This window comes from Marmota monax, unplaced genomic scaffold, assembly GCF_021218885.2.
Source record: "Marmota monax isolate L192 unplaced genomic scaffold, Marmota_monax_Labrador192_F-V1.1 WCK01_AAM20220418_F8-fsc00078, whole genome shotgun sequence".
Lineage (NCBI taxonomy): Eukaryota > Metazoa > Chordata > Mammalia > Rodentia > Sciuridae > Marmota > Marmota monax.
This window is the reverse complement of record NW_026694865.1, coordinates 6,188,124-6,212,647: the sequence shown is the minus strand read 5'-3', so window position 1 is coordinate 6,212,647 and position 24,524 is coordinate 6,188,124. Positions and strand designations below refer to the sequence as shown.

At 46.2% G+C, this 24,524-nt stretch overlaps 1 protein-coding gene across 1 annotated transcript; it reads right to left on the bottom strand.

Annotated features, from left to right (window-relative positions):
• Nucleotides 1-5,287: 5,287 nt before the first annotated feature.
• On the bottom strand, nt 5,288-23,216 carry Ubap1l (ubiquitin associated protein 1 like). Its single transcript, XM_046426646.2, has 6 exons — nt 21,897-23,216; nt 19,242-19,408; nt 14,903-15,478; nt 12,660-12,869; nt 6,501-6,602; nt 5,288-5,682 (listed from the first exon to the last, which is right to left on the bottom strand). Exons 2-6 carry the CDS (start codon nt 19,359-19,361, stop codon nt 5,548-5,550), a joined length of 1,143 nt encoding a protein of 380 aa, XP_046282602.1. The 5' UTR covers nt 19,362-19,408; nt 21,897-23,216; the 3' UTR covers nt 5,288-5,547.
• Nucleotides 23,217-24,524: the final 1,308 nt, after the last annotated feature.

Here is a 24,524-nt window from a genome sequence, read left to right as displayed (position 1 = left end):
CCATCTTCCTCTCCGTGCTCCTTTCTCTTCTTCACACTTTGAGCTCTTGCTGTGAGGAGGGCACAGGCCTGGTGAGTGGAGCACAGCCTTGCAGTTGGTACTTAGCACTCAGAACCATTAAGCCCAGGCCTCAGCTTCAGGGGGTCATGGGTTCCTATTCCAGCTGCATCACGAACCGATGGGTGATCTTGGCAAATGGTTTCTTTATAAAACGGAGATGATGGCGGTACTCACCTTATGCAGTCATTGTGCAGATTATGTGAAGCACCTGCTGTTGCGAGGCCAGAGAGGTGGCTTGGGGCCTAAGTGTGGGGACCCTTGAATGCCTGGCAGGAGAACCTGAGCTTTCTTCTACAGGAATGGGGAGCCATGGCACATTTTTGAGGCAGTGAGTGCAGTAGACGACAGAGGTGCTCAGTGCCCCTGGAAGCTGCCCAATGGGAGCACCAGCTGGAGTAGGGATGGGGGAGTGTGAGGTCAGGGGACTCATTTCCCAGCTCCCTCTCTGCGTGGCTGTCTTGTGCTTTTTCTTCCACTGACCCAATCACAGGACCTGACAGGTGGCCCTTTCTGTGTAGTCCTCTCAGTCTCTGGCTTGGGGTGGCCACTCCTTCAGGTCTAGGAGTGGCAAGAGCCCGCTGTCTCTTGCAGTTCCTGGAGTGGCCCTTCACTCTTTGTAAATGGCCTCATTCCTCAGCTTTCCCTGAGGACCTGATTTGAGTTGTCATCTATTTCCTGGATGGAGCTTGCTGGATGTGTGCCCTGTCCCTTCTGGCCATCTCTATGGGCATGGTCACTGAGTGGCTAGGCTTGGGCACAGTAAAGGATACTGGAATATGTCCATCTCATGCCTCAGCCTGATTACACGGTGATGGGAACCAGAGGAATGTCTTCTGGGCAAGGGCAGTGCCTCTGTGACTGTGACTGGAAGCTGGGGCCTTACCTCCCAAAACACTTTAATATGAGGGAAAAAATTGACCTTTAGAAGCTCTCTGAAGATTGGCTGGGAATGGAAACAGAACCAGAGGCGTGAGCTCCAGAGTACACAGCTTCTGCCATCCACTTCCAGGTGAGGGACCAGGCAGAACTGCAGCACCAGCCTCAAGGCAGGGCCTGGCTCTCCACTGCCCTGGCCAGACTTGACCTTCACCAATTTAACCAAGGGGTCCTCAGGCTCCCCAGTGAGAGCTCTGGAAACCCTTGCTCCAGGTTTAGCCCTATCACCCATTTGCTGGGTGATGTTGGGCTGGTTACATCCCTTCTCTGAGCTGCTTTGTGTCTGTCATTGAAGATGAGAGGACATCTGTCTGATGCCCATATTTGCTATGGGACCAGGTGAGGGCCCCATTGTGACGGGAGCCAGTGAGGTAGCAGGAATGTTTCAGCTGCTAACTCAGACTTTCTGGATTCTAATTCAGTTCTAGCACTTTTTAGAGTGTGTGACCTTGGGCAATCTAACCTCTTGGGATCTCAGATGGGCTTCTGTCAGTGAGCATAAGTGTGCCTAAACTCAAAGGGCTGTTGGGAGGATAAAATAGCACACAGAGCTTAGAACAAATGGTGCTGGGCCCACAATGTCAATAAACCAGAAGAATCTCGACCCTCCAGGCAAGAGCAGTTAGTCTGGAGAAGGTGATTCTGTAGCAATAGAGGGAGCCCTAAGGAGGGGTTGGGGCCTGCCATTCCTCTTGTTAGTGCACTGCCTCCAGAATGTAACCCTGATCTGGCACTGTTGTAGGGACCTGGAGCAGTGCTCCCTCTGGTGGAGGTGGAAGGGAGGGGTGTGTGAGGTGCAGGGGCAGGGCCCTGTCCTCTGACCTGAGATGTACAGAGAGCCCTCCCCACTGCTGGGTCTGACCAAATATACAGATGAAGTGTCATACCTATGGAAGGTCCCTGAGGGTCCCGCACCCCTGAGGAGATAAAAATGTTTTTCTTAGCTTCGCTTCCTCCTACCTTGAACCTCCCAAACAGCTCTGGACTACCTCCAGGCTATCTCTTTGGCCACCTGCCCCCATATGGCAGGGATTGGGGTGTCAGAGCAAAACTCATCACAGGGGCAGGGGTGGTGGCTTTCCTGACCAGCAGCACCCACCCCTCTCCTCAGCTGGACCTGCTACACCACAGTGTGGCCACTGCTTCTGACCTGCTCAGGGACATGACCCAGGCTTGTCTCCGCTCCACTCTGCTGCCATGCAAAATGTGCCACGTACTCCCCAAAGGAGGGACAGCATTCCTAGGTTTCCCTCTCTCCCTCTTTTCCTCCTTCTCTCCCATTCAGCAAACACACCTGAGTGTCTAACTACAAGCTGTGTCAGGCTCAGGGGCAGAGAGACTGCAGGGTTCAGTGTCTGTCCCCAGGGCCTCGCAGTAGGAGGGAGGGTTCCCTCAGCAGTTACAGGCCCAGGATGGAAGTTGCCCACCGGAGGCCACAACCTTGCAGACAGTCCAGGCCCAACTTTTCCTCCCTAAGTTTAGACTTTCCCCAGGTTCACAGGGAGACAGGACAAATTCTACCCCAGTTGGTTGCTGCCTGTGTCCCTGTCCTCACTGTATCCTGTTGGTGTTTTGGTTGTCAGCAGGTGGAACCACCTTTGGCCAAGTTAAGGAGAACAGGATCCGACTGGAAGAACTCTGGGTGCTTAGTTCCTGGGAAGGCCAGAGCACCTGCTTGGGAAGGGTGGAGCCCAGCAGCTGCAGACTCCAGGACTCCAGCAGCTGTGTCCACTCCTGGTCACAGCCAGATCAAGTGCCCCCAGGGTTCTGAGGTTATAGGCCCAGGCCCACTGGCTCTGTGTGGATGTGACATGTGCCTATCCCTGGTCTGAGGATGACAGGACACTTGGACAACAACTAAGATGACTATATCTGAGGGAGGGGACATTCTCCCAACTATACTGAGTGTCACTTAATAAGGGGCAATGGTCAGCATGAGGCTTGCTGGAGTCCTTGGAATACTAAGGCTGCTGGGGGTATTTGGAATCTGTGGTTAAGCCATGCCCCCAGGCTGGCCTGTCCTGGGTCTCTGGCTCCCTAATCCTCTGGCTTCCTTCCATCTTTCTGCCCTCATCTGACACCCAGTTAATGTCTTTGCTCAACCTGGAAACATTTTCTTAATGACAAAAAAATAAAACCATAGGTTAAAAGTCTTGAGCAATAAAACAGCAGATGACATCACATGGGCAGCTGCCCAGAGGACACAGAATGCACGTCTCTTGAGTGGGTGGCCTTATAAGGACAGGTTATTCTCCTCTCAGGAGGAGAATGGCCAGGAGGGAGGGCCACCATTAGGAGCCAGGAGGCTGGGCTGGGGTGGGTACCCCACTGCTGGGCTGGGGATAGAGCCAGCCAGGGTGTCTGGCCAGGATCCAGTTCCACCAGGGAACTGGCCAAGTATAACTTTCAGAGGCCCTTATTGAGCCAGAGCCTGCCTGCCTGCCATTATCACCAGCACAGGCATTGACCTGCCCACAGGAGCTGCTGACTGACCCACAAGCCAGGCCAGCCCCAGAAAGCCCCGCTCCAGGACAGAGGCCATTTCTCATGCTTTGTCCCACCTTCCCCCACTGCAGGCTGAGTTGGTGTGGTATGTAATAAAGGTTTGTGGGGTGGAAGAATCAGTGAATGAATGGGTCTTTGGTTGTAGTTTTGGCTCATCAACTTAGCTGTAAGTAGCTTCTGGAATGCTGGTTGTATCATCTCATCTCAGAGAGACTAACACAGGGCTGAGCAGGTGCTTAACAATTTCAAAGAGTCACATAACTAGATAATGATCTAGGATGTAGTTCCAGCTTAGATGTGATTTCATTATTCTATCATCTAAAAAATTATTTTGAACTAACAAATTTGCCCATTGCCATTTCATTTTTAATCAAGCAATAGTTTTCTAGGGATGGAAAAGTTTGGGGCAGGTGGAAGAAGGATGGGAATAGTGGCATGTGTGAGGGCCTGCCAACTAGTCACCTCTAATCCAGGGGACTTAATAAAGTGATGGACTGAGTCCAGGTTAATCAGAACACAAATAGCTTTGGAGCTAACATTGTATCTTAGAAATTGAACTTTGCTGTCTTTTCCAAGTGTAGTTCTCTTTTGGACAATAGACACATGACCAACTTGGTGCCATCTTTCAGATTTTCTAATAGTTTTGTATTGCCTGCAAATTATTCAAAACAAGTTTGAAGACCAAAGAATATTTTTAATGTGATTTCAAGTTGGCAGACATTGAGGCTTACTAGGAAGCATCAAGGGGCTGGACAGCCTTAGGAGACCTGAGTTCTAGTTCTGCAGTGTATACCTGCAGAAGTCCCTGTTACACATTCAAACACAGTGTCTCTATGAACTGAGAAATGTGGAAGTTTCCTTTTTTTTTTTTTTTAACAGACCTCAGCTCCATGCCCAGCCCCATTTGCAGGGTGGAGTGAAGCTGGGAGGTTTGGATTTTGTGGTAATTGCCACAGGTTTTTGCGTGGGCCAGCTGGGATGGCAGGGCACCAGCATCTTGGCCTCTGACCTCTGCTTGCCTGAGTCATGGGCCACTATAGCAACTGGCCATCTCAATTCTTGAGGACCTCTAAAGGATAGACCTGGGGTGACTAGAGGCTACTCTGGTACCAACTTCCCTATCCCCAAGGAGGAAAGACTGACATAGGACCCCAGATTGTCAGAGCAGAGGGCATAGAGTGGCTGTTCTGGAGGTTCACAAACACTAGCTGTGGGCCTAGTACATTGTAAAGAATACCCAGGGGGCTTCTTACATAAAACAAAACAAGCTGGGCATGATAGCACACACCGATAGCCCCAGCTACTCAGGAGGCCGGGGCGGGAGGATCACTTGAGTCTAGGAGTTCAAGATCAGCCTGGATAACAGAAAGAACTATCTCCAAGAAAAAAAGAAACCCGCAAGCAAACAGATTCCTGATGGCTGCCAAGCTATGCCTTTTGAATCAGAATACCTTATGGAGAGCAGCTAGGTCTGAAAATTTTTAAATTTTGACCTGGTCAAATCTTTCTACTTTTTCTTGAGAATCTAAGGCTCAAAAACTCCTTGATTCCAGACATCATCAGAACTCAAGGCTTCTAACCCACAGTTAAGATGTTCTTTCCAAACCAAAACCAGGAGCCTACAGGACTCAAACGAACTGCCACAAGGGTTGGGGGTTGTGGCTCAGTGGTAGAGCGCTCGCCTAGCATGCATGAGGCTCTGGGTTTGATCCTCAGCACCACATAAAAGTAAAATAGAGATATTGTGTCCACCTAAAACTGAAAAAATAAATATTAAAAAAAGAACTGCCATGATTTATTTGTTTTAATTTTCTCAAAGTCAAAGTGATTAATGCACATAGTTTGAAGAGTCAAATACAAATATGAAAAACATGATTCCTTGCCCACCCTCTCCCCTCTGCCCCTTCCAGGAGGCAAGGGGGCAATGCTTTCAACTCCCACCCTTGGCATTGTTTACACAATGAGAATGCACGGCTTCCTTAGTCTTGTTAGGTTTTCGTAACAGGCTGGACGGGGTTGCCCAGGCCTTGCAGAATGCCTCAGCGGTCACTGGGCACAGGCCACCAGCTCCTCTAGGGCTTGATCGTGATGGTTGCCATGGACAAGCAGCACCTCCTTGATCCGGTGTGGCTGGAAGCCCATGTCGCTGAACTGCTCCCAGAGGCGTAGGAATTCCCCGGCCTGAGGAGGAGGAGATGGGAGGGGGCTCTGCAAGGCCCAACTACACCCTGGAAGCATCTCCCCAGTACCTACTGCACCTCATCCCAGAAAGCTGTGGCCCCCCAAACCAGAAGAACCTAATCCTCGGCAGCATCTGCCGTCTTCCTGTACCTCTATGTGTAGGAAGTGTGATGTGGCTCCCAACTCTTCTTCTACCAGGGAAAGAAGTTCTGACCTGGCCACTGGCTCTGCCCGGCCTCACCTCTCCCCTCTCACTTGGCCTTGACCCCTGTGCTCAGGTACTGGGGCAGGAAGAAGGGTGCACAATGGCGCCAGGTGCGCCAGCATCGCTGAGGTTTCACATAATGCAGCCCTTGCCTGCCCTCCTCTTCTGACCCCTTTCCTCCTCAGCACCTCTGTCCCTCTGGCTGCCTCTATGAACAGGTGCTCTGGCTGGGAATAGGGTTGGAGGCAAGCAGTATTCATCAAGCACTTAGAATTTTCTGTGAGGCCTGCAGCTGCCTGCATTCTGGGGAGTTCAAGTATCTCTGTGTGGCCCTTGATTCCTGTCTGGGTGTCTGACAAAGAATGGGCATTCACGAATGTCTGTTGTGTTGATTCAGCTAAATAAAACAAAACCCCTGCTTTTCTTCGCCTCCAGTTGTCCTCCCCACATCTCGGGATTCTCCCCCTATCTTCGGCTTCATCTCCCTGGGCTGGCTCTTTCTCCCCTGGACTGAGGCTACAGGCTATCTCCTGTCCAGCCCACAGGCTACTCTGGGAACTGGTGTGACCCATACCTCCCAGCCCCTAGAGCCCAGGCAGGAGGCCCAGCTGACCTGGCTCTCAGAGAACTGGAACATCTCCATGGCCTCGTCCACCAGGGCCTCCTCGTAGCCCTGCTGCAGAAGCCTTTCATGGGCACCGAGGTAGCTGAGAAACTGGGTGGGAAGAAGGCAAAGAGGGAAGGATGATAAGAGAGGCAGAGGCAGCAGACGAGGTGTAGAGGCACCCAGGGCCTCACTAAGGCCTGAGCTCAGAATTAGGCAGATTGGCGAGCCCACCACATCCCATGGGGCCCCAGAGATACCATGGGCTAATAGAAGAGGAAAAAAGGACCTGGGGACAGGTGGACAATGGGTCTTCACCTCACTGGCTGTCCCAAGTTGGGGGCTGGAATCCAGGAAAAGGACTTTCAGAGTGGGCTAAGATGTTCACAGAACCTAAGTGGGGACCACGACACGCCTCAGATGGGCATCTCACCTGCCACCCCTAGGCAATCCTGCACATGTGCACCACTCACCCCAGCCTGCCCACCCTCCTTGGAGAAGGAGTCTCCTCAGCCATATACACCTATGCATAACCACCCTACCCCAGACACATCTCTGCCATCCAGAGCTCCTTGAGGCTTAACAGTCCTGCACCAGAACCAGAGGGAGGGGTGGTAGGGAGAGGAGGATCCCACAGGGCTGCACACCTGCTCCAGTCACTCCCTGCCTAAGTCACCAGGGGCTACTTTTACTCTTAGGATAAAGTGCTGCCTCTTTACTAGGGCTCAGTTCCATCCAATATTTTCCAGGCTTCTGCCTGTCTGGCTCCCCCAGCTAATGCAAGCCTCAGTGCTCTCCTGGGGAAGCTTCTCTGCCACCTCTGTCTTCACTGGGTGCCATCTCTAGTGCGCCCAGACCACCCTGTGCTCCCTGGCACAGCACATACAACTTTGTAATTGCTTCACTTAATCTTCCTTACCCACTCGCTTTTTGCTCCACAGGGAGAGGTTGGGCAGTTCTGTTCACTGGGTCTCCAGCACCAGCATGGCGGCAGAAGGAGCTCAATAAATATATGCTATGTTTATAAACTGAATTAAGAACTACCCTTCAAGGAACTCACAGCTTAGTGGGGGAGATAAACCAGACACAGGACAACATCAGTGCCAGGCAAATCAAAGCAGGATTTATAGGGAGTAGGTGTCAAACGAAGGCTCCAGACCACAAGAATTATGAGTATATGCCGAGAAGGAGCAGGTTGGGTTTCTGCAGAGTGGGGCAGAAAGTGCAGATCATCTAACCTAATGGTTTTCAAACTGTCGTCACTCCTGAGTTGTTTGTCCTAGCATATGAGGCTTCAATAATAAGCTAAGATCAGAGCTGCCTGGAAGAACAGAGGGCAAAGGCCATGGGAGCCCAGAATCCAGCACTCCTGCCAGAAGTTCTGCTTGGAATGTCTAGACCTCGCTCTGAGCACATTTGGAAAATCACACACTCAAGGCTGCCTTTCACAACTGGGGAAACAGGTCAAGGCAGGGCAGGTGGTTTGCCCAGGGTTCCAGGATAACTTGACCTCTTGTCTGAGAAGGAGATTGGTTGCTAGAGGAAAAGCTTTGAGGTAGCTTGGCAGTGGACAGGGGTTCTGAAGAAAACTTCACCTTCAGAAGGTGGGAGGGCAAAGGCAAGGGCAGATGGTGGATGCTCCCTTTACCTTTTGGCTTGCCCATAGCAATGATTCTCAGCCTTGGTGCTCATTACAACCACCCTGGGAATTTTGGAAATTACTGGTGCCTGGGCCTCACCAGAGGCTCCAGTATATTTGATCTGAGGCGTAACCTGGACACTGGGATGTATTTATAGTTCTCCAGGTGATTCTAATGTGCAGCCAAAGTTAAGAATCACTGGCTGAAGGGACAGCTGACCACCTCCACACCATGCCAGGCTGCATACCTAGACCATCTGCAGATCTTCTAAAATTATAGGTTCTTGGGTTTGGTCCAGATAGATCAGGGCTCTTCAGGACAGGGCCTGGGGGTCTGCACTTTAAAGATTCTGCTGCTTGGTCAGCTTTTGGGTCTATGGGACTGTAGAGGGTACCAAGCTTGCCTGAGGCCCTAGGTTAAATGTCACCTTCAGACCCCAGGATGGGTTTTCCAGAAGTCATTGGTTCCAAACACATACTTATTCCTCCTCTGTCCTATAAACAGGGAAGCACAAAAAAGGGAGCTTGGTGTGTCTGGAGTCCTATAGCAAGTTCTGAGCTTGGACCCTGGACCCTTACACATGCTGCTCAAGCCTGTCCTTTGGGCACATCATATCTGTAAAAGGAAGGAGAGAGGCACAGAGCTTATCTTTTATTTATTTTTTTTTAAATATTTATTTTTTAGTTATAGGTGGGCACAATATTTTTATTTTTTGATTATTATTATATTTTTATGTGGTGCTGAGGTTTGAACCCAGCGTCTCATGCATGCTAGGCAAGAGCTCTACCACTGAGCCACAACCCCAGCCCACAGAGCTTATCCTTTAAAAAAAATTTTTTGGGTTGTCAATGGACCTTTAATTAATTTATTTATTTATATGAGATGCTGAGAATTGAACCCAGTGCCTCACACATGCTAGGAGAGCACTCTACCACTAAGCTACAACCCCAGACCACAGAGCTTATCTTTTGAATCTCCTCTTATATCTCCTCTTCCTGACTCTTCTAAGTGTACTATCTCCATCATCTGATGCTCTCCTTCCTTTCAAGGGGAGAAGGATCTAAACCCAACACATTGGGAGGCCAGTGCCCTGTGTTGGCTCTGACTAATCTTCAGAATTCCACAATGATGGGCTGAGACCTCAGCCTTGTCACAGTGGGCAAAGGGACTGAGGAGGCATGTCAAAGCCCAACTATGGGCCTGAACCTCACAGCCCTCCTATCCAGCTTCTTGGCCAAGGTCAGCTAAGGGTAGGGGCCACTTTAGATATGCTCTTAAATCTCAGATAAGACAAGGTTGCTGTCCTAGGAGGTTTTCACATAGAGAATGAAAGAAAAGCACTGTCCAACAAAGATTCAGAATCAGGACAACCTGACCTCAACACTTCTGTTGCCGTTGACAGGCTATTGAACCCCCTGGACTCAGTTTCCTCATCTGCAAAATGCCTAGGACAGTAATAGCATAATAACTTTGTAGAATTGAGACCTAACTGAAGACTTTCAGATTAAGGGACCAGTGCAAAGAAAGTATTAAAAATCTGTTAGTAACCCCTCCTCCCCACCCAGTTTAGCTAGCATGGGGGTCACCATGTTGAAAGTGTTCCTCCAGATAGGGCATAGACTTATGAACCCAGGGTAGAGAAAAAGCAGGAGTGGGTTGGGAAGAACATCAGGAGCATTTCCCCACTTTCCCAACCTGGCAGCAGCACATTTTGCTCTGGCTCCTGTTTAAGAATCACTCTCCTGTCACTCCCTCACCCAGGAGCAGGCCTGAGTCTTGAACCTCAGGGACCCACTCACTATTCTGCAGTCATCAGTGATTAAGAAGAAGGTGTAGGGGCTGGAGATGTAGCTCGATGGTAGAGTGCTTGCCTAGCATGTGTGAGGCACTGGGTTCAATTCTCAGCACCACATAAAAATGAATAAACAAAATAAAGGTATTGTGTCCATCTACAACAAACAAATTAAAAAAGAAGAAGAAGGAGAAGGAGGAGGTGAAGGAAGTGGCACATGCCTGAAATCCTAGCAGCTCAGGAGACTGAGGCAGGAGGATCACAGTTTCAAAGCCAGCCTTAGCAACTTCGTGAGGCGCTCAGCGAGACCCTGTCTCAAAATAAAATATAAAAAGGGCTGGGAATGTGACTCAGTGGTTAAATACCCCTGGGTTCAATCCCCAGTACCAAAAAAGAAGGAGAAGGAGGAGGAGGAGGAGAAGGAGAAGAAGGAGGAGAAGGAGTTCAAGTCCTCTGGCAGTGGTGGGGTGGAGACAGGAGAAAAAGGAATAAGTGCCAACTTCCCTGTGACCAGTTTTCTAGCCATGAAGAGCCCCGATATTTAGAAAATACAACGGAGATGCTACAATAGGGGTACAGACAATAGCATTCAATGCCACCTCCTGTCCTCACTCATAATCTTTCTATGATTCCCTTTTGCCTACTAGGTTATTATAAAAGTCTCAGCCCAGTTTTCAAAGTACCCTCAACCTGTCCCAACTCCCCTTCCCTGTCTTATCTCCCACCAGCCTGCCTCATGCATCTTCTCCAGCAAGACGAACTGGATCAGATCTCCTGCACACTTCCTTTCTGCCTCTAACTCCTTTGCTCACACTATCCCTATTACTCTTCTCCTTATTTCAAAGCCAGGTCTTATCTAGACTTGGAAGTCCTGTTCCATGTGTGGTCCCTTCATGAAGCTTTTCCTACTCACTAGAACCTCCTTGTGGTAGACTGAGAATAACCATAAATTTTGGGGTGTTCTTCCCATCAAGAGGGAGTTTATTTTTCTACCTTTATATCTGGGCTAGTCTATGACATGCTTTGGCCAACAGAATAAGATAGAAGTGACTATGTACAATTCCAGCCCAGGCCTCAGGAGGCCCTGAAGTTTTCACTCTTGGAACCAAGTGAGCTAGCTTGTCGGATGTGTGTAGTCCAGTTGACAATTGACACCAACCTCTGGACTGGGAACAAGCCCATCTTAAGCTATTTGGCCCCAACGAAGTCACTACACTATGGCCACAAGAGAGATCAAGATGAGACCAACAGAAGATCACCTAGCTGAGTCCAACTTCAAACTGCCAACCCACAGAATCTCATAAGCAAATTCATGGTTGTTGATTAAGGCACTAAGGTTCAGGCGGTTTGTTGCACAGCAGCAGATGACAGAAATACTCCGCAGCACTTATACATGCCCGTTATGCTCCCAGGCATCTTGTAACCAGCAGCTCTTTTTAGGTACTTTGGGGATCCTCACTCCTTTGCAGGTGCTCTCACATTCTTGGCTTCTATTGGGAGTCAAGACCTACTTCCCCAAACTACAGAAGATTGAAGTGCTACCCTTTGAGTGCCATCACTGAGTGTCCATAATTCTAGCAATAAGAGTACTCTTTGAAAATAGAATCTGGTGGTGGTAAACTCTGATGCACCTTCCAGAGGCCCTTTACTGAAGGACTCATTACCCCAGAGGCTGGGAGGGATAGGAGACACCCTCAAGGACTGCCTAAGCTGTTGAGATCCATGTCTCTCACGTCACACCCTTCCCATGAACAAAGACTGCCTGAAGTAGGGGTAGAAAGCCTGGTCATATCAGCCTCACTTAGGCAACTCTGAGGGGCCAGAGAGGTTCCAGAGCTGTGGGATTAGCTGATGCTATTTCTGGTCCTACATTACAGCTCTTCTTCCTCTGCCACTTCTGCTTCTGTCCCCTCCCTTCCATAGCAGCTGGTCCCAAGGACCTCCTTAATAAGCATCCTACATGCCAAACTTCATCTGACTCTGCTTCCTGGGGAACCCAACCCACAGCACTGGTTTTTATGTACCTTGGTTTTTCCTATAGCTCCCAGCTACATATGTATATCCAAAAAGTGCACAATAAATACTCTTGGCCAGTCAACATACTTTATATACAACCAAAGATATGAAAAATTGTGCTGTATATGTGTAATAAGAATTGTAATGCATTCCACTGTCATTTATTTTTTGAAAATCAATTTAAAAAATAAATAATAAATACTCTTGGCCAGATGGAAGGATGTGGAGAAATGGATGTGGGTATTGATAAACTATTCATTGAGGAAAGTGGTTAGAGCTGTGCCCTCCAAGTCACTAAATATGTAGCTATTTGGATTTAAATTTAATTACAATTTTAGAAAATTTTAAATTAGTTTCTCAATCACACTAGCCACATTGAATGTAATGAAGTAGGCTAGTGGCTATTATATTGAACAACACAGATAAAAACATCTCTCATTAGATAAAGTTCTACTGGACTATTCTAGAAAGATTCTTGACTACACGAAGCTCCAGTTCCTGTATTTAGGGCAAGAGCTAGACAGGAGTAGAATACTGAGATTCCCCGAGTAGGTGTGAAGATAACTCCTATGGAGGAGGTAGCATAGGAACTAGAGGTTTGCTCACAACCCCAATAATTAATACCAGGTTGAGGTTCAAAACATATTCAAGATACAAAACCACATGGCCACTCACTTGGCTCCAGCTTCACAGCCCCTCAGTTCTGGGTCCCTCACTTACCTGGCTCAGGCTCTGTCTCCCTGTCTTCTGTAGAGCCTCAATGGCCCTTCCCAGGGGATATCCCAGGGCAATCACTGGCCCTATGAGGTCCTGCTCCTCCTGGCTCAGTGCAGACAGCAGGTCAGCTGTAGAATCAGGGTGCGATCTATGGGAGTTGAGAGGCTGGGGTGTTCCCCTCAGGGGTGGCAGGCAGGTGTACGGACTGAGAGACTGAAATACAGAGAGGCTGGCATGTCAGTTACCAAAGGAGGTGACACCTGGCTGGGCTGGACATTTTAAAAGTGCCTTTGTGTACCACTTTCTATACCTAGTGTAGGAGTTAGCATGGGGGGTGTGTGTGGGGGGGGTTAGAGCCCAGAAGACCCCAGCTCCCCACTGTCTACTCACTTTATTTAAATGTAAAATGGAGGCAATCTCAAAAGTACCTCACAGGGTTGTAACGAGGCTTAAATAAGACAACATGAACAAAGGGATCAGCAAAGGGGCCTGGCATAAAGGGATCAGCAAAGGGGCCTGGCATACAGAAACTGTCAGTGAAGGCTAATACTTATTACTTAGAATACCCTGCAAAAGAAATATGATAGGTATCCAGGTGCTATGGTGCACTCCTGGAGTCCCAGCTACTCAGGAGACTAAGGCAGGAGGATCATTTGAGCCCAGGAATTTGAAACCAGCCTGGGCAACCTAGTGAGGCTCTAACTCAAGAATAAAGGGAAGGAAAGGAAAGGAATATAATATGTCCACCCTGCTATCTTTTTTTACAGATATTGAAGTCAAGGTTCAGAGAAGTTAATGACCCTGATACACAACACACATTTGGGAGCTGAACCCTACTCAGAGGTTCTTTACCTCATGGGGCAGGAAAAGATCTTCCTAGCCAGACTCTCCTTCTTGAGTTCATCTGGGCTGGGGTCTGGCAGGGTGTATGGTAGGGTAGGAACTGGGCACACCAACCCCTCAGTTGTGCTTGAGAGACTCACACAAATGCTGGACTAAGGAAGGTGACTTGAAGGCATTTCAGCTGGTTTGCCAGCACCCCTTCTCCACACAGTAGAACTCCTCTGCTAGCCCTGAACACAGCACCCTAGTTCTATCTTCCAAGGAAAGACTAGCTGCCGCTCTAGCTCCTGGGGCCAAGTGTACGTGGGGTGTAGGAATTCCCCACCCATCTGTCCCCTTCTTCTTGGGTTTCCCTAATATGACCCCACTCTAGGGACTACTGTTTACCTCAAGGGTGGAGATCCACATTTTAGGAGAAGAGTCTACTCTTGTCTTTGTTTCCTCATCAACAGAATATCTACCCCATCCTCCCTACATGGCTGTTCTAGACCTCATTGGCCTCATTCTGCAGCATCTCCTGGCTTGACTGGCAGAAAGCTGTGCTTAAGTGCTACTCTCTGCTACCAATTCTTGATCTAACTCATCTGCTCTGGATCTAGGTTTTGTGGAGTCTGATAACTTAAAACAATTTGGAGAGGACTTCTTAAAGAAAAAGAACATTTAATGAAGAACATGAAATTGGGTATAAGGCCTTGGAAGGGACAGAGTAAAGGTTCCAAGGATGAAGCTTCTTTGGCCTCACCATAAGTTTGCCTCTCCTCCGGGTTCTGCCCAGCTCACTATTTCCGCCTGAAGCCTTACCATCCTTCAGAAGCCCTCTCTGTCTCTCAACACCTTATCCTACTATACAGGGCTTGGCCTTGTCCACACCCCGTTGACCAACTCTCTATGTCCTGTGGTTTGGATCTTATCTCTCCCAACCCAGTGTTTGGCAGGAAGTTACTACAGTGACTATCCCTTGATTGAGCCTCCAGCTTACCCAGTCTACAGTAAAATTCATCCATGGGAGGCCTTAGAATTGTGTCTCCTTCATTAAGGCAATTCAACATTCATTAAAAACCCTCTATGGGTCAAATCTGCTGCTAGATGCCCTGGAAACAAAAATGAATGCCATCTGATCCCTGCCTTAAAAGAAGAACTCATTCCACCCAAGGAAACAGACAGGTACCAGTAATTACAATCATCATGAAATGTGCCCCAATAGAGGCAAAGCAGACAGAGCAGGGAAACAGAACGGGTTCCGCTAAGCAGAGAATATTCTAGGTAAATGGCCAGAAGGGCCGCACACAGGGGCCAGATGGGAACAGGTAAAGCTAAGAAGGAAGGAGCACGGGGAGGAAGGAGCTGAAATTGCAGAGGTGAGGCTGGCCAGCAGAGGCCCTGGTGGAGCAGGCAGTCCTTACCGCAACAGTGGGCTTGTGGCTCCGCAGTGGGGGCATGGAGCCAGCTGTCGAGGGCCGTGGGGGCAGCGCGGGGGCGTTGGGGGGCTGGGGTGCAGGGACGTTGGGGAGCTGGGGTGCAGGCCCGGGTGGCGGTGAGGGGCACAGGCTCAGCGCCCGGTGACCGCGAAAGCGGTGCAGGAGCGCGCGGGGACAGGCAGCCAACCTGCTCTCAGAGAGCCGCCGCCGCGCCCCAGCCAGCTCGGACCTCACGCTGCGCAGCACATCCAGGGAGCGCAGGCCATGGCTGGAGCCAGGGCGCCCTAGAGAACCGGGCTGCGGGCTGCTGGAGTCCAGCTCTTCCTCGCTGGCAGAGAAGCTTTCTTCCTCGTTCTCCTCTTCCTCGAGCGGCTCCTGGGGTCCATCCTCTTCGTCTCTGGCTGTGCCAGGCGCAAATGCCAGCCCACTTTCGGGACTGACCAGCAAGAGCCAGGCCGGAGGGGCTGACACAGTCCTCAGATCATTGCACTGGTACGAGCAGGGTCCTCGGATGGCAGCCTCCACCCAGAAAAGAGTGTTCCTTTCCAGGCTGAAGTCATGCTGCTGAGAGAAGGTTTTGTGAGGTCCAGATGGGGCAAACAAGGACCTTGGGAGGCGCCCTAATGGCTGGCCTGGGGACCCTGATGAGCCAAAGACTTACCAGGTCTGGACAGCTTCTGATTCGGAGTCCTGGGCATCCTACACAGCCCACTCCCACCAATAGTTTTAGCTAACACTGGGGCAAATGGATACCGGTAACAGTTTATTGGCAAGCTCTGGCATAAAGAGCAGAATGAGAAATGATTGAATAGAATGAAATGCAACATCTAAAACCCTTTGCCATTCAGTATGTCATTGCTAACTACATTAAAAATCTCTCAAATAACTGGGTGCAATGGGTCATGCTTGTAATCCCAGCTACTTGGGAGACTGAAGCAAGGGGTTCCAAAGTTTGAGGTCAGGTTTAACAATGTAGCAAGACCCCATCTCAAAAAAAAAAAAAAAAAAAAAAAATTAAAAAGGCTGGGGATATAGCTCAGTGGTAGAGCACTCTTGGGTTCAATCTCTAGTTCAGAAAAAAAAAATCCAATAAAACTCGTTCTTCACAAAGAAGTGTTCACCAGAGCCCAGCAGTTTGCCACTGAACAGTCAGCCTTGGAGGCCCATTCATCAGACAAACCTCCCTATGGAGCAGTTAATATCTGCCCTATACCCACTTTGCTCTCATCCAGGGATACCCTGGGGACCAGGAAATATATAATCTAACCTTTGTTGAATTTAACTAGTAGGTCAGGTATCATTCCTTGTTCCAGATTATGAAAATGAGGCTCATAATTTTTTTTTTTGTACTGGGGATTGAATGCAGGGGTGCTTTAACCCTGAACTATATTCTCAACCCTATTTACTTTTTATATTGAGACAAAGTCTCCCTAAATTTCTTAGGACCTTGCTAAATTGCTGAGAGGCTGGCCTTGAACTTTGGATCCTCCTATCTCAGGTTCCCAAGTCACTGGGATTATAGGCATGTGCCAGTACACACAACAAGACTTAATTTTTTTAATTTGCTATGGACAGATAGATGACAGATGTGGACAGATAGATGGGTGTTGAACTTGTGTTTCGATCTACCTGACTGTAGTGCTCACCCCACTGACTATTAGGCCACCTACGAAAGCAATCTGGAATCTATATAATTATTCTAACTTTGATTCAATTTATAACTGAATTAAAAAATGAGAATATTCCTATTTCTTACCTTTCTTTTCTGTAGTTGTAGACTGATAGCATCACATAAAAATAAATAAATAAAGGCATGCTAAGGATTAAACCCAGTGCTTCACATGTGCTAGGCAGACACTCTGCCACTGAGCTACAGCCCTAGCCCTGTTTCTTACCTTTAAAGTTAAGAATAGAAAACATAAAACTCCATTAAAAATTGTATGGCTGCAGGTATAGCTCAGTAGTAGAGCACTTACCTAGCTTGCCCAAGGCCTTGGGTTTGATCACTAGCACTGAAAAAAAATGGCTAAATAACTTTAAAGGGCAATTTTAGTGCTCTCCCATGGCCAATTGAGGAAGAGACAGGCTAGGGGAAGTAGTGTTTGAGGGAGGAAGGGGCAGATAGGCAGAAAGACACAGATATTGGACAGAACACAGGCACTGCCTCTCTCACTGACATGACCCTGCCTTGAGGAGAGAAGTCTGACTCAGCAGCTCCAATGTGACTGCCTGATTGAGGTCAGGGACCAGGTTTTATTTCTTTCTCTGAATCTTTAAGGCCCGGGGCAGGCCAGGCACAGAGTGGATATTTATAGGCATGTGCAGAATAAATGGTTAGAAAAAGCAGATTTGAGCAAAAACAGGTAGGTTATAAAAGACAGAGGAAGGAAAAAGGCAATTTCATAACTGAGGCGTACTTGGAGAGAAAAAGACTGAGAGATAAAGAGACAGTCAGTGGGACTTAGAGGGATAAAAGACCCAATAAAATACCAACATTTTTTTATTCTGAAATGCCACACTATAATTCTAAATTTAATATGAAAGACAAACAAATAAAAATAGCTATAAAAACTCTGGTAACAAAAATATAAATAAGGAGAACTGAGACCTGGCTTTACCAGTTCTCGATAATTAAACTATGGCACTATCCCAAACAGATTGAAGGTACATAATAGAAAATCCAGACATAAATCATAATATATATGGGGCTTTAAAAAGTAATAAAGGTGGCAGTAGGAAAAGGAGAGATAGTCAAGCAGTAGGAAAAGGAGATGTAGTCAATAAATTGTGTTAGCTAGCTGGAAAAAATAAAGTTGGATTCATTCTCAGTCTAAAGATGAATTCCAAAAAGGATTCAAATATATGATATGACACGAGAAAGTACTAGGAGAAACAGAAGAGAAATCCTTTATAATTTCAGGTGGTCAAAACCATAAAAGGAAAGATAATTCTAAATGACTACTACTATAACCACTATATACCACACACATACAGAAGGAAAAGGGCTTCCAGAGAGGGAAGCTTCAGAACAACTTCTTCTCAGTGTGGTTAGAGCTGAGCAGGAGGGAAAAACTGTGACAATCTACCTCCATTGCAGGGTTGGTAAAGTAAATTCCTGTTCTCAACAACACAAAGAGAAGACAGGCAGCACTGGCTGTTAGGGGAGAGCCAGAGCACCTGCTACACAGAGCAGCATGTATCCCATAGACACTGTGCTCTGGGCTTTACAACCACTGAGCCACACCCCAGCTCTTTTTATTTTGTATTTTGAGACAGTCTTGTTAAGTTGCTGAGCGCCTTGCTAAGTTGCTGAGGCTGGCTTTGAACTTGCAATTCTCCTGCCTCAGCCTCCTAAGCTGTCGGGATAATAGGCATGTGGCACCACTTCCAGCTGTAAACCTTGATTCTGATGAGCCTGTGATTCCTGGATCTACAGAGGAAGCAAGTTCACACTGGGTCTTCTCCTGTGCCTCGAGGTCACTCAACCTCTTTACCTGATTTTCCCCAGGACTGTGCTCTATGCTCCTGAATTCCCTGCAACAACCCTTCGCCCCAGTTTTTGCCTTCCCCAACTGGTATCTTATATCTCATTCCAAGTTCTACTCTTAGCTAATATGAAATTACCTGGAGTCAGGACCTGGATTTTCATATTATCACTACCAATAACTGTGAATAAATATCCCCCTTCTCTAAACATCAGGTTTCTCATGTGTAAAATGAGCGAGAGCCAAACCAGACCTTCAAACTTTTCTGTAAACACTCCTGCAGATAGTAGAGCACCAAGTCTGTGAGCCCAGGCCCCAGGGGATCCAGGCTAGCTCCACAGCTCTTTAATACCACCATATACCCTGGGAATGTGTACCTAGCAAGGTGTAATCTAGGGATGTGAACCAGGGGCATGAGGTCCTTCTAGGCCACCTCCAGGTATGGGTCTGTGTAATAGCACTCCCTTCTAATTCCTTCTAATGTGCCCTAGGCAACTGTCTGCATTTTAAGAGGATAACAGAGAATAAGTCTTTACCCAAAAGAGTGATTTTAATGGTGGAATTTTAGACATGGCCACAAGTTGGTAGAGAAGGGGAACTGGAGCACCATTGCAGTAACTGCCCCTCACTTCATATAAGCAGCCTCTCAGTATCCTCAGCTTAAAACAAGACCCACTGAACAACCCTCATCACCTAGCCACCAAGTTTCTTCATGAAACTTTTTCCCCCCCTCTATTGGATTAAATTCAAGCTTCCCAGACTATTCAAAAGCAGATCAAGCTGCCCTTTCTCAGGCCTCAGACCCAGGGACAAGAAGCTAGAGAGACAGGCACACTTACCACAGAACCCAGCAGAAGCTCCCTGCAGGCAGGGATACTGAACTCTGGTGCAGGGAGAGGCTCTGTGCTGATCACAAAACCCTTGGGTACCTTGAAGGGGACACCATCGAGGGCACTCATTCTGTCAGAGGAGTGTGGAGATGGCTCAGCAATGTTCGGCAGGCTGCCTGGGGTCAGAAAGAAAGAATGTAGAGTCCTGTGGACCAGGCTCAGACCTCAAGGAGCCTCACCAGTCTCCTGCACAGTTGCTTAGCTGGGCAACACACAACTGGAAAAGAACAGGTGAACTGGCCAGAGCTGCTTATGGGAAGATATAAATAAAAACAAGAACATTTTCACATGCCAAGAATTGACTATTTCATGTCTAAGTCATGCTTTATATCATTGTCTATAAGACCAGCTCTAAAGCATTTCATCCAAAGAGTTGCCATTCCAAAGTTTAAGGAAGAAATTACACCAAATTACACAAACTCTTGCAAGAAGAAGAAAATAAAGAATATTTCCTAATTCATTATAATTGAATAAAACCTTTATGCCAAACTTGACAAGAAAATTAGATGGCACTCTCTCATGAACCAAGATGCAAAAATCTTAACAAAAATAATTATGGAAAGAATCATACAACAATGTCAAGCTGAATTTATTCTTGAAATGACAGATTGGTTTAACATTCCAAAATTAATCAATAGGAATACAGATAAATATTAATAAAGATCAAAGTAATATAATTTTATATCTCCATGGATCCAGAAAAAATACTTCATAAAATTAATATCCATTTGTGATTTTAAGCAACTAACCCTTATAAATTTAGGAAGACTGTCATTTCCTTAATCTAATAAAGAATATCTCTAAAACATCTATAGCAAACATCCTACTTAATGATGAGATTCAAAAGGACATCCCCAATACTGGAAATGATACAAGAGAGTCCCCATCAAGTCTATTTAATATTGCACTACAGGCACTATTTTGTGGGAGTGTAACAATTGGAAAGAAAGAAAGCAAGCAACCATTGTTTATGGATGACATAATTATATGAGAAAATCAAAAATAATCTGTGAATAAAACTCTTAGAATTAGTAACATAATTCATCAAGGTCATTGGGTATGAGGTCAATGTTTCAAATATATCTCTGAGGCTAGGGATATAGCTAAGTTGGTAGAGTGCTTGCTTTGCATGCACAAGGCCCTGGGTTCAATCCCCCAAACCAAATGTGTGTGTGTGTGTGTGTGTGTGTGTGTGTTACTAGGGATTGAAACCAGGGGTGCTCTACCACTGAGCTACAACTCCACAGCCCTTTTTAAAATTTTTATTTTAAGACAGTCTTGCTAAATTACCAAGGCTGGCCTCCAACTTGTGATGTTCCTTGGTCAGCCTCCAGAGTCGCTGGGGTTACAGGTATGCACCACTGTGCTCAACTTAAATAGCATCTTTAAAACATTTCATTAGAAATGGACCAATTCTACTTGACTTTCATAGCAACAGTGCATGAGAGTTACAGATGATCACATTCTCAGTGACACCTGAAATTGTCAGGCTTTTTACTTTAACCATTCATTGTTGTGTGTGTGTAGTGGTATCTCATTGTTTACTTTGCACATAACTGACGATTTATGAGGTTAAACAACTTATCCAGAATTAAAAGCTCATTCACATATCATTTCTAGGTCTTTTGCCTAAGTGTAGTATCTGTACTTAGTTTAACAATACAAGAGCCAGGGATTAAATATTGAGTCTGCTGCCTTGCAATTAAAAAAAAAAAAAAAAAACCTAATTCACACAGAATTTAAGCTCACAACTACCTATAATATAAATCTAGACTCCTAAAGACACTCTGGCATTTTGCAAACAATCAGGGATTATTAGGGAACTTGCACCAGAGAGTGCCTCTGGCTCAACACAATCTGTCATCCCTGCCAGGATGACGCAAAACCCTGCTGTTTAGGGTCACTGTGCGGTCATGCTGTTCCCTACAGCAGAGCACCATGTAGAGAGGTAGGGTGGGTGGGTAATCTGAGTGCAGACAGGTCAATTGAGGGCAGGTGGGCAAATCCTTTAATCCCCTCATCTCCTCCCCCATCTGTCCATTCTTGCCAGTGTCTTCCTCTATATGACTCATTCACTCCATGCTTTGAGCCAGCGCCCCGGCACAGCAGAGGCCGCTCCTCATGCTGCCTCCATCGAACAGGACCAGGCAGGTCCTCAGGTAACCAGTAACCCATCTGCCCTGTCAGCTAGTTCTCACAGGGCACTTCTGAGGTACAACAGTGTAAAAGGAGACATGGAAAATTCAGCAAGTTTTGGCATTCTCAGATTTATCATTCACACTTTCAGTTATCACTTGAATTCTGAACTATGGGAAGACCAATAGTTCTATTGAGGCTCAGAGGGAATGTACTGTCCACTTAGCAGGTAGAGGGCAGCCTTCTTCCCCATCTTTGACCCAGCATCTGCATCCTAATAGGTCTTCTCTAATCTACTATACACTTGCTTCCAGGGTAACTTAAGAGTTAAAGGATTCTGGGAATATCTCTCTTAAGAATGGCAAGAGCTGAGATATGATCTAGTTAGAACATAGTCTAAAATGAGGGTCACCTTGCTAAATACAAAATAAGAGATATAAATGGTTAGGTAACAATTTCAGGGCTTACCAGGACCCCGCACAAGGGAGTGCCTCTGGAAGGGGAGTGTTCTAGTCCTTATGGGGCTTGGGAAGCTTTAGGAAAGCAACCGGCTTTGATCTGGACCCCAGAAGGTTGGAGAACAGCCTGTGATTAGGAGAGAGATGGAGAGTGAGATTCCAGGGAACAGCTTGAGCCAGGGAGCAGAGACAGGAAGCTGCAGGGCAGAGGGAGTGGGTGACAAGTTGTTTGATTCAAGTAGATAGTTTGTGCTGGAAGCAGTCTGCACCAAGATTGAAGGGATAGATTTGGTCTGCCTGGGGAGGACTTTGAACTTTAGGTTGAGTTCCGGCTCCATTCAGTAGGTGACAGAGAAAGCCCTGAAGAGGCCTGGGGGTGGGGGAATGGGAGTGGAGACATTAGGAAAGCCAGGCTGTGCACGCTTCAACAAACTATACAATCCAGGATTTCTCATATCCCAGTCCATGTGCCAGTGCCCATTTGGCAGAGCTGAGCATGGGCCTGGGTGGAGAGTGGTGAGTTGTCTAGTCATGACAGCAGTTTTAAAGTTCTCTACTATACTCTTTTAAGTGACTTCACTTGCTCATAGCTTTAATTACCAACGAATGATTCACAAATTCTCCAGGTCTCTTCTGAGATCAAACTCATAAACACAACCAGCTACAAGACATCTCTCCCAAGATGTCTCAAGAGTCCCTCAAACTCAACTTATGCAAAGTGAACTATTGACTTTCCCCTCCCCCAAAGTGACCATCCCCCACTCCAGGGTATGGTAGCTTTGATCCAGGCAATGAGGATCTATTCCTGATGTTCCTCTCCTTTCCTACCCATGCCAAATCCTGTGACAAGTTCTCTCTTTTAAATCTGGAGTGTAGCCATTTCATGCTTCCTGCACTGCTACCATAAGAACCCCAGCCCCTGTTCTTTCACTTAGACAACTGTTCCCCATGTATCCTCTCATGCTGTATTACTGCGGTTTTGTTCCACATGCTGAAGCAAGAAGGATCATTTCAAAACAAAAACTAAGCCACTAACTTGCTTGAAAGCTTTCAATAATTTCCAGGTGCTTTCAGAATAAAAACTCCTTCAGAAGCCTTGCAACTTCTAGCCCCTGATCCCTCTTTTCCCATCTTACTGCAGCCATCATAGCCTTCAATTTCCAATTGTCTCTTGACTCACCACAGGACCTTTGCATATTCTATTCCAAATACTTGCCGTGTTCTTCTCTGTCTCTTCTCTACAACTAATTAAAAGCTGTTCATTTTTCAGAGTTCAGCTGAAACATCACTTTTATAAGAAAGCTTTTATAAAATGTTTAAAGTCTAATTAATATAGTGGCACTATATATATATATATATATATATATATATATATATGCATATATATCCATACATATAAATTTAAAAATATATATATTTTACTGTGACAGAGTATATATTTTATGACCTAGCATATACATATGTAGATGGAACAATTCTTATCCCTACTAGATGATAGTTTTTTCTGTTATTTCTCCTTATTACAGAACCATGTATGAAAAAAATTTCTACTTCATATTCTCCTAGAATCATACCTTTTCTTCAAAGTACTCAGTGCATTTTTTTTTATAATTAGATTAATATCTTTCTCACAACCTGTATTTTCTGTGAAGTTAGGGAGCATCTGGTATTTTGCTTAGCCTCTATGGGTACTTTGTAATAAATATTTGGATAATGAAAACTATAAATCAATTACTAAGTACTATTCCTTGTAGCATAATCATAATTGTAACTAATGACTCTAACTATCTGTACAATTATTAAAACTTTACATTCTCTACTTTATATTCAGATTCCAGGAAGGCATGAATCCTATATGTCTGCTCCTTTTTAATGTTTGAAGCATCTAATACAGTACCCAGAAAATGGGAAATTTAAAAAATCATATTCCAAGAACACAAATTCTGGTATCCTGATTCTGACAAACATGAATTTAACAATGTTATGCATTCTAACACCACTTTGCTTCAAAGATCGTGATCTTAGTTTCAGAGACTGTTGAGAAATCAGTTTATTCCAAAAGGCAAAACAAATTCTTCATAGGTGACCAGATGTGGCAAGTTAGGAACTACAATACCAATACACACAAAGTAACAAGCTCCTTATATGGTAATTTATTGGCTCAAAACATTAAAAAAAGTTAGTTGGAAATGTGTCATTTAATTTGTTCCCTAAAATAAATCACTACTAATACTTCACAGCATTCACATTCCTTTAATCTACTGAATTTTACTCTTATTTCAATGGAACAAGATATAGTTTGGACTTACCTTGGAATTCCCAGGAGAGCTTCTTTGTGAACAAAACATGTAGAAGTGAACTGCTACAACAGATGGCATAATCTTAGCTAAGCTTCTTGTTACAAAAGTCACATGGTCACAGAAGCTTGGTTTTAGAGTGATTGGTTGGCTTATAGCAGAAAATTCTTCGACAACATAAACTCAGCCACTTGGGTGGAATACTCTTAGTATTTAATGTATTTTCTTTCTCTCATAGCTTTCTTCCCTATGTTTATATCATTTCTTAAAAGTAAATGTTTTTGTTTTTGTCAGAGTTCTTCACAAGTCCAGGGATGACACTTCTAGGAAATAAAAGTATG

Excerpts from the sequence above, each read along its gene's own strand:
- Ubap1l (XM_046426646.2), bottom strand. The coding sequence starts at position 19,361 with ATGAGTGCCCTCGATGGTGTCCCCTTCAAGGTACCCAAGGGTTTTGTG. Across the intron at positions 12,870-14,902 it reads GCCACAAGCCCACTGTTGCG|TCTCTCAGTCCGTACACCTG; the intron begins GTAAGGACTGCC and ends TCTGTATTTCAG. Across the intron at positions 5,683-6,500 it reads TCCAGTTCTCTGAGAGCCAG|GCCGGGGAATTCCTACGCCT; the intron begins GTCAGCTGGGCC and ends CCTCCTCCTCAG.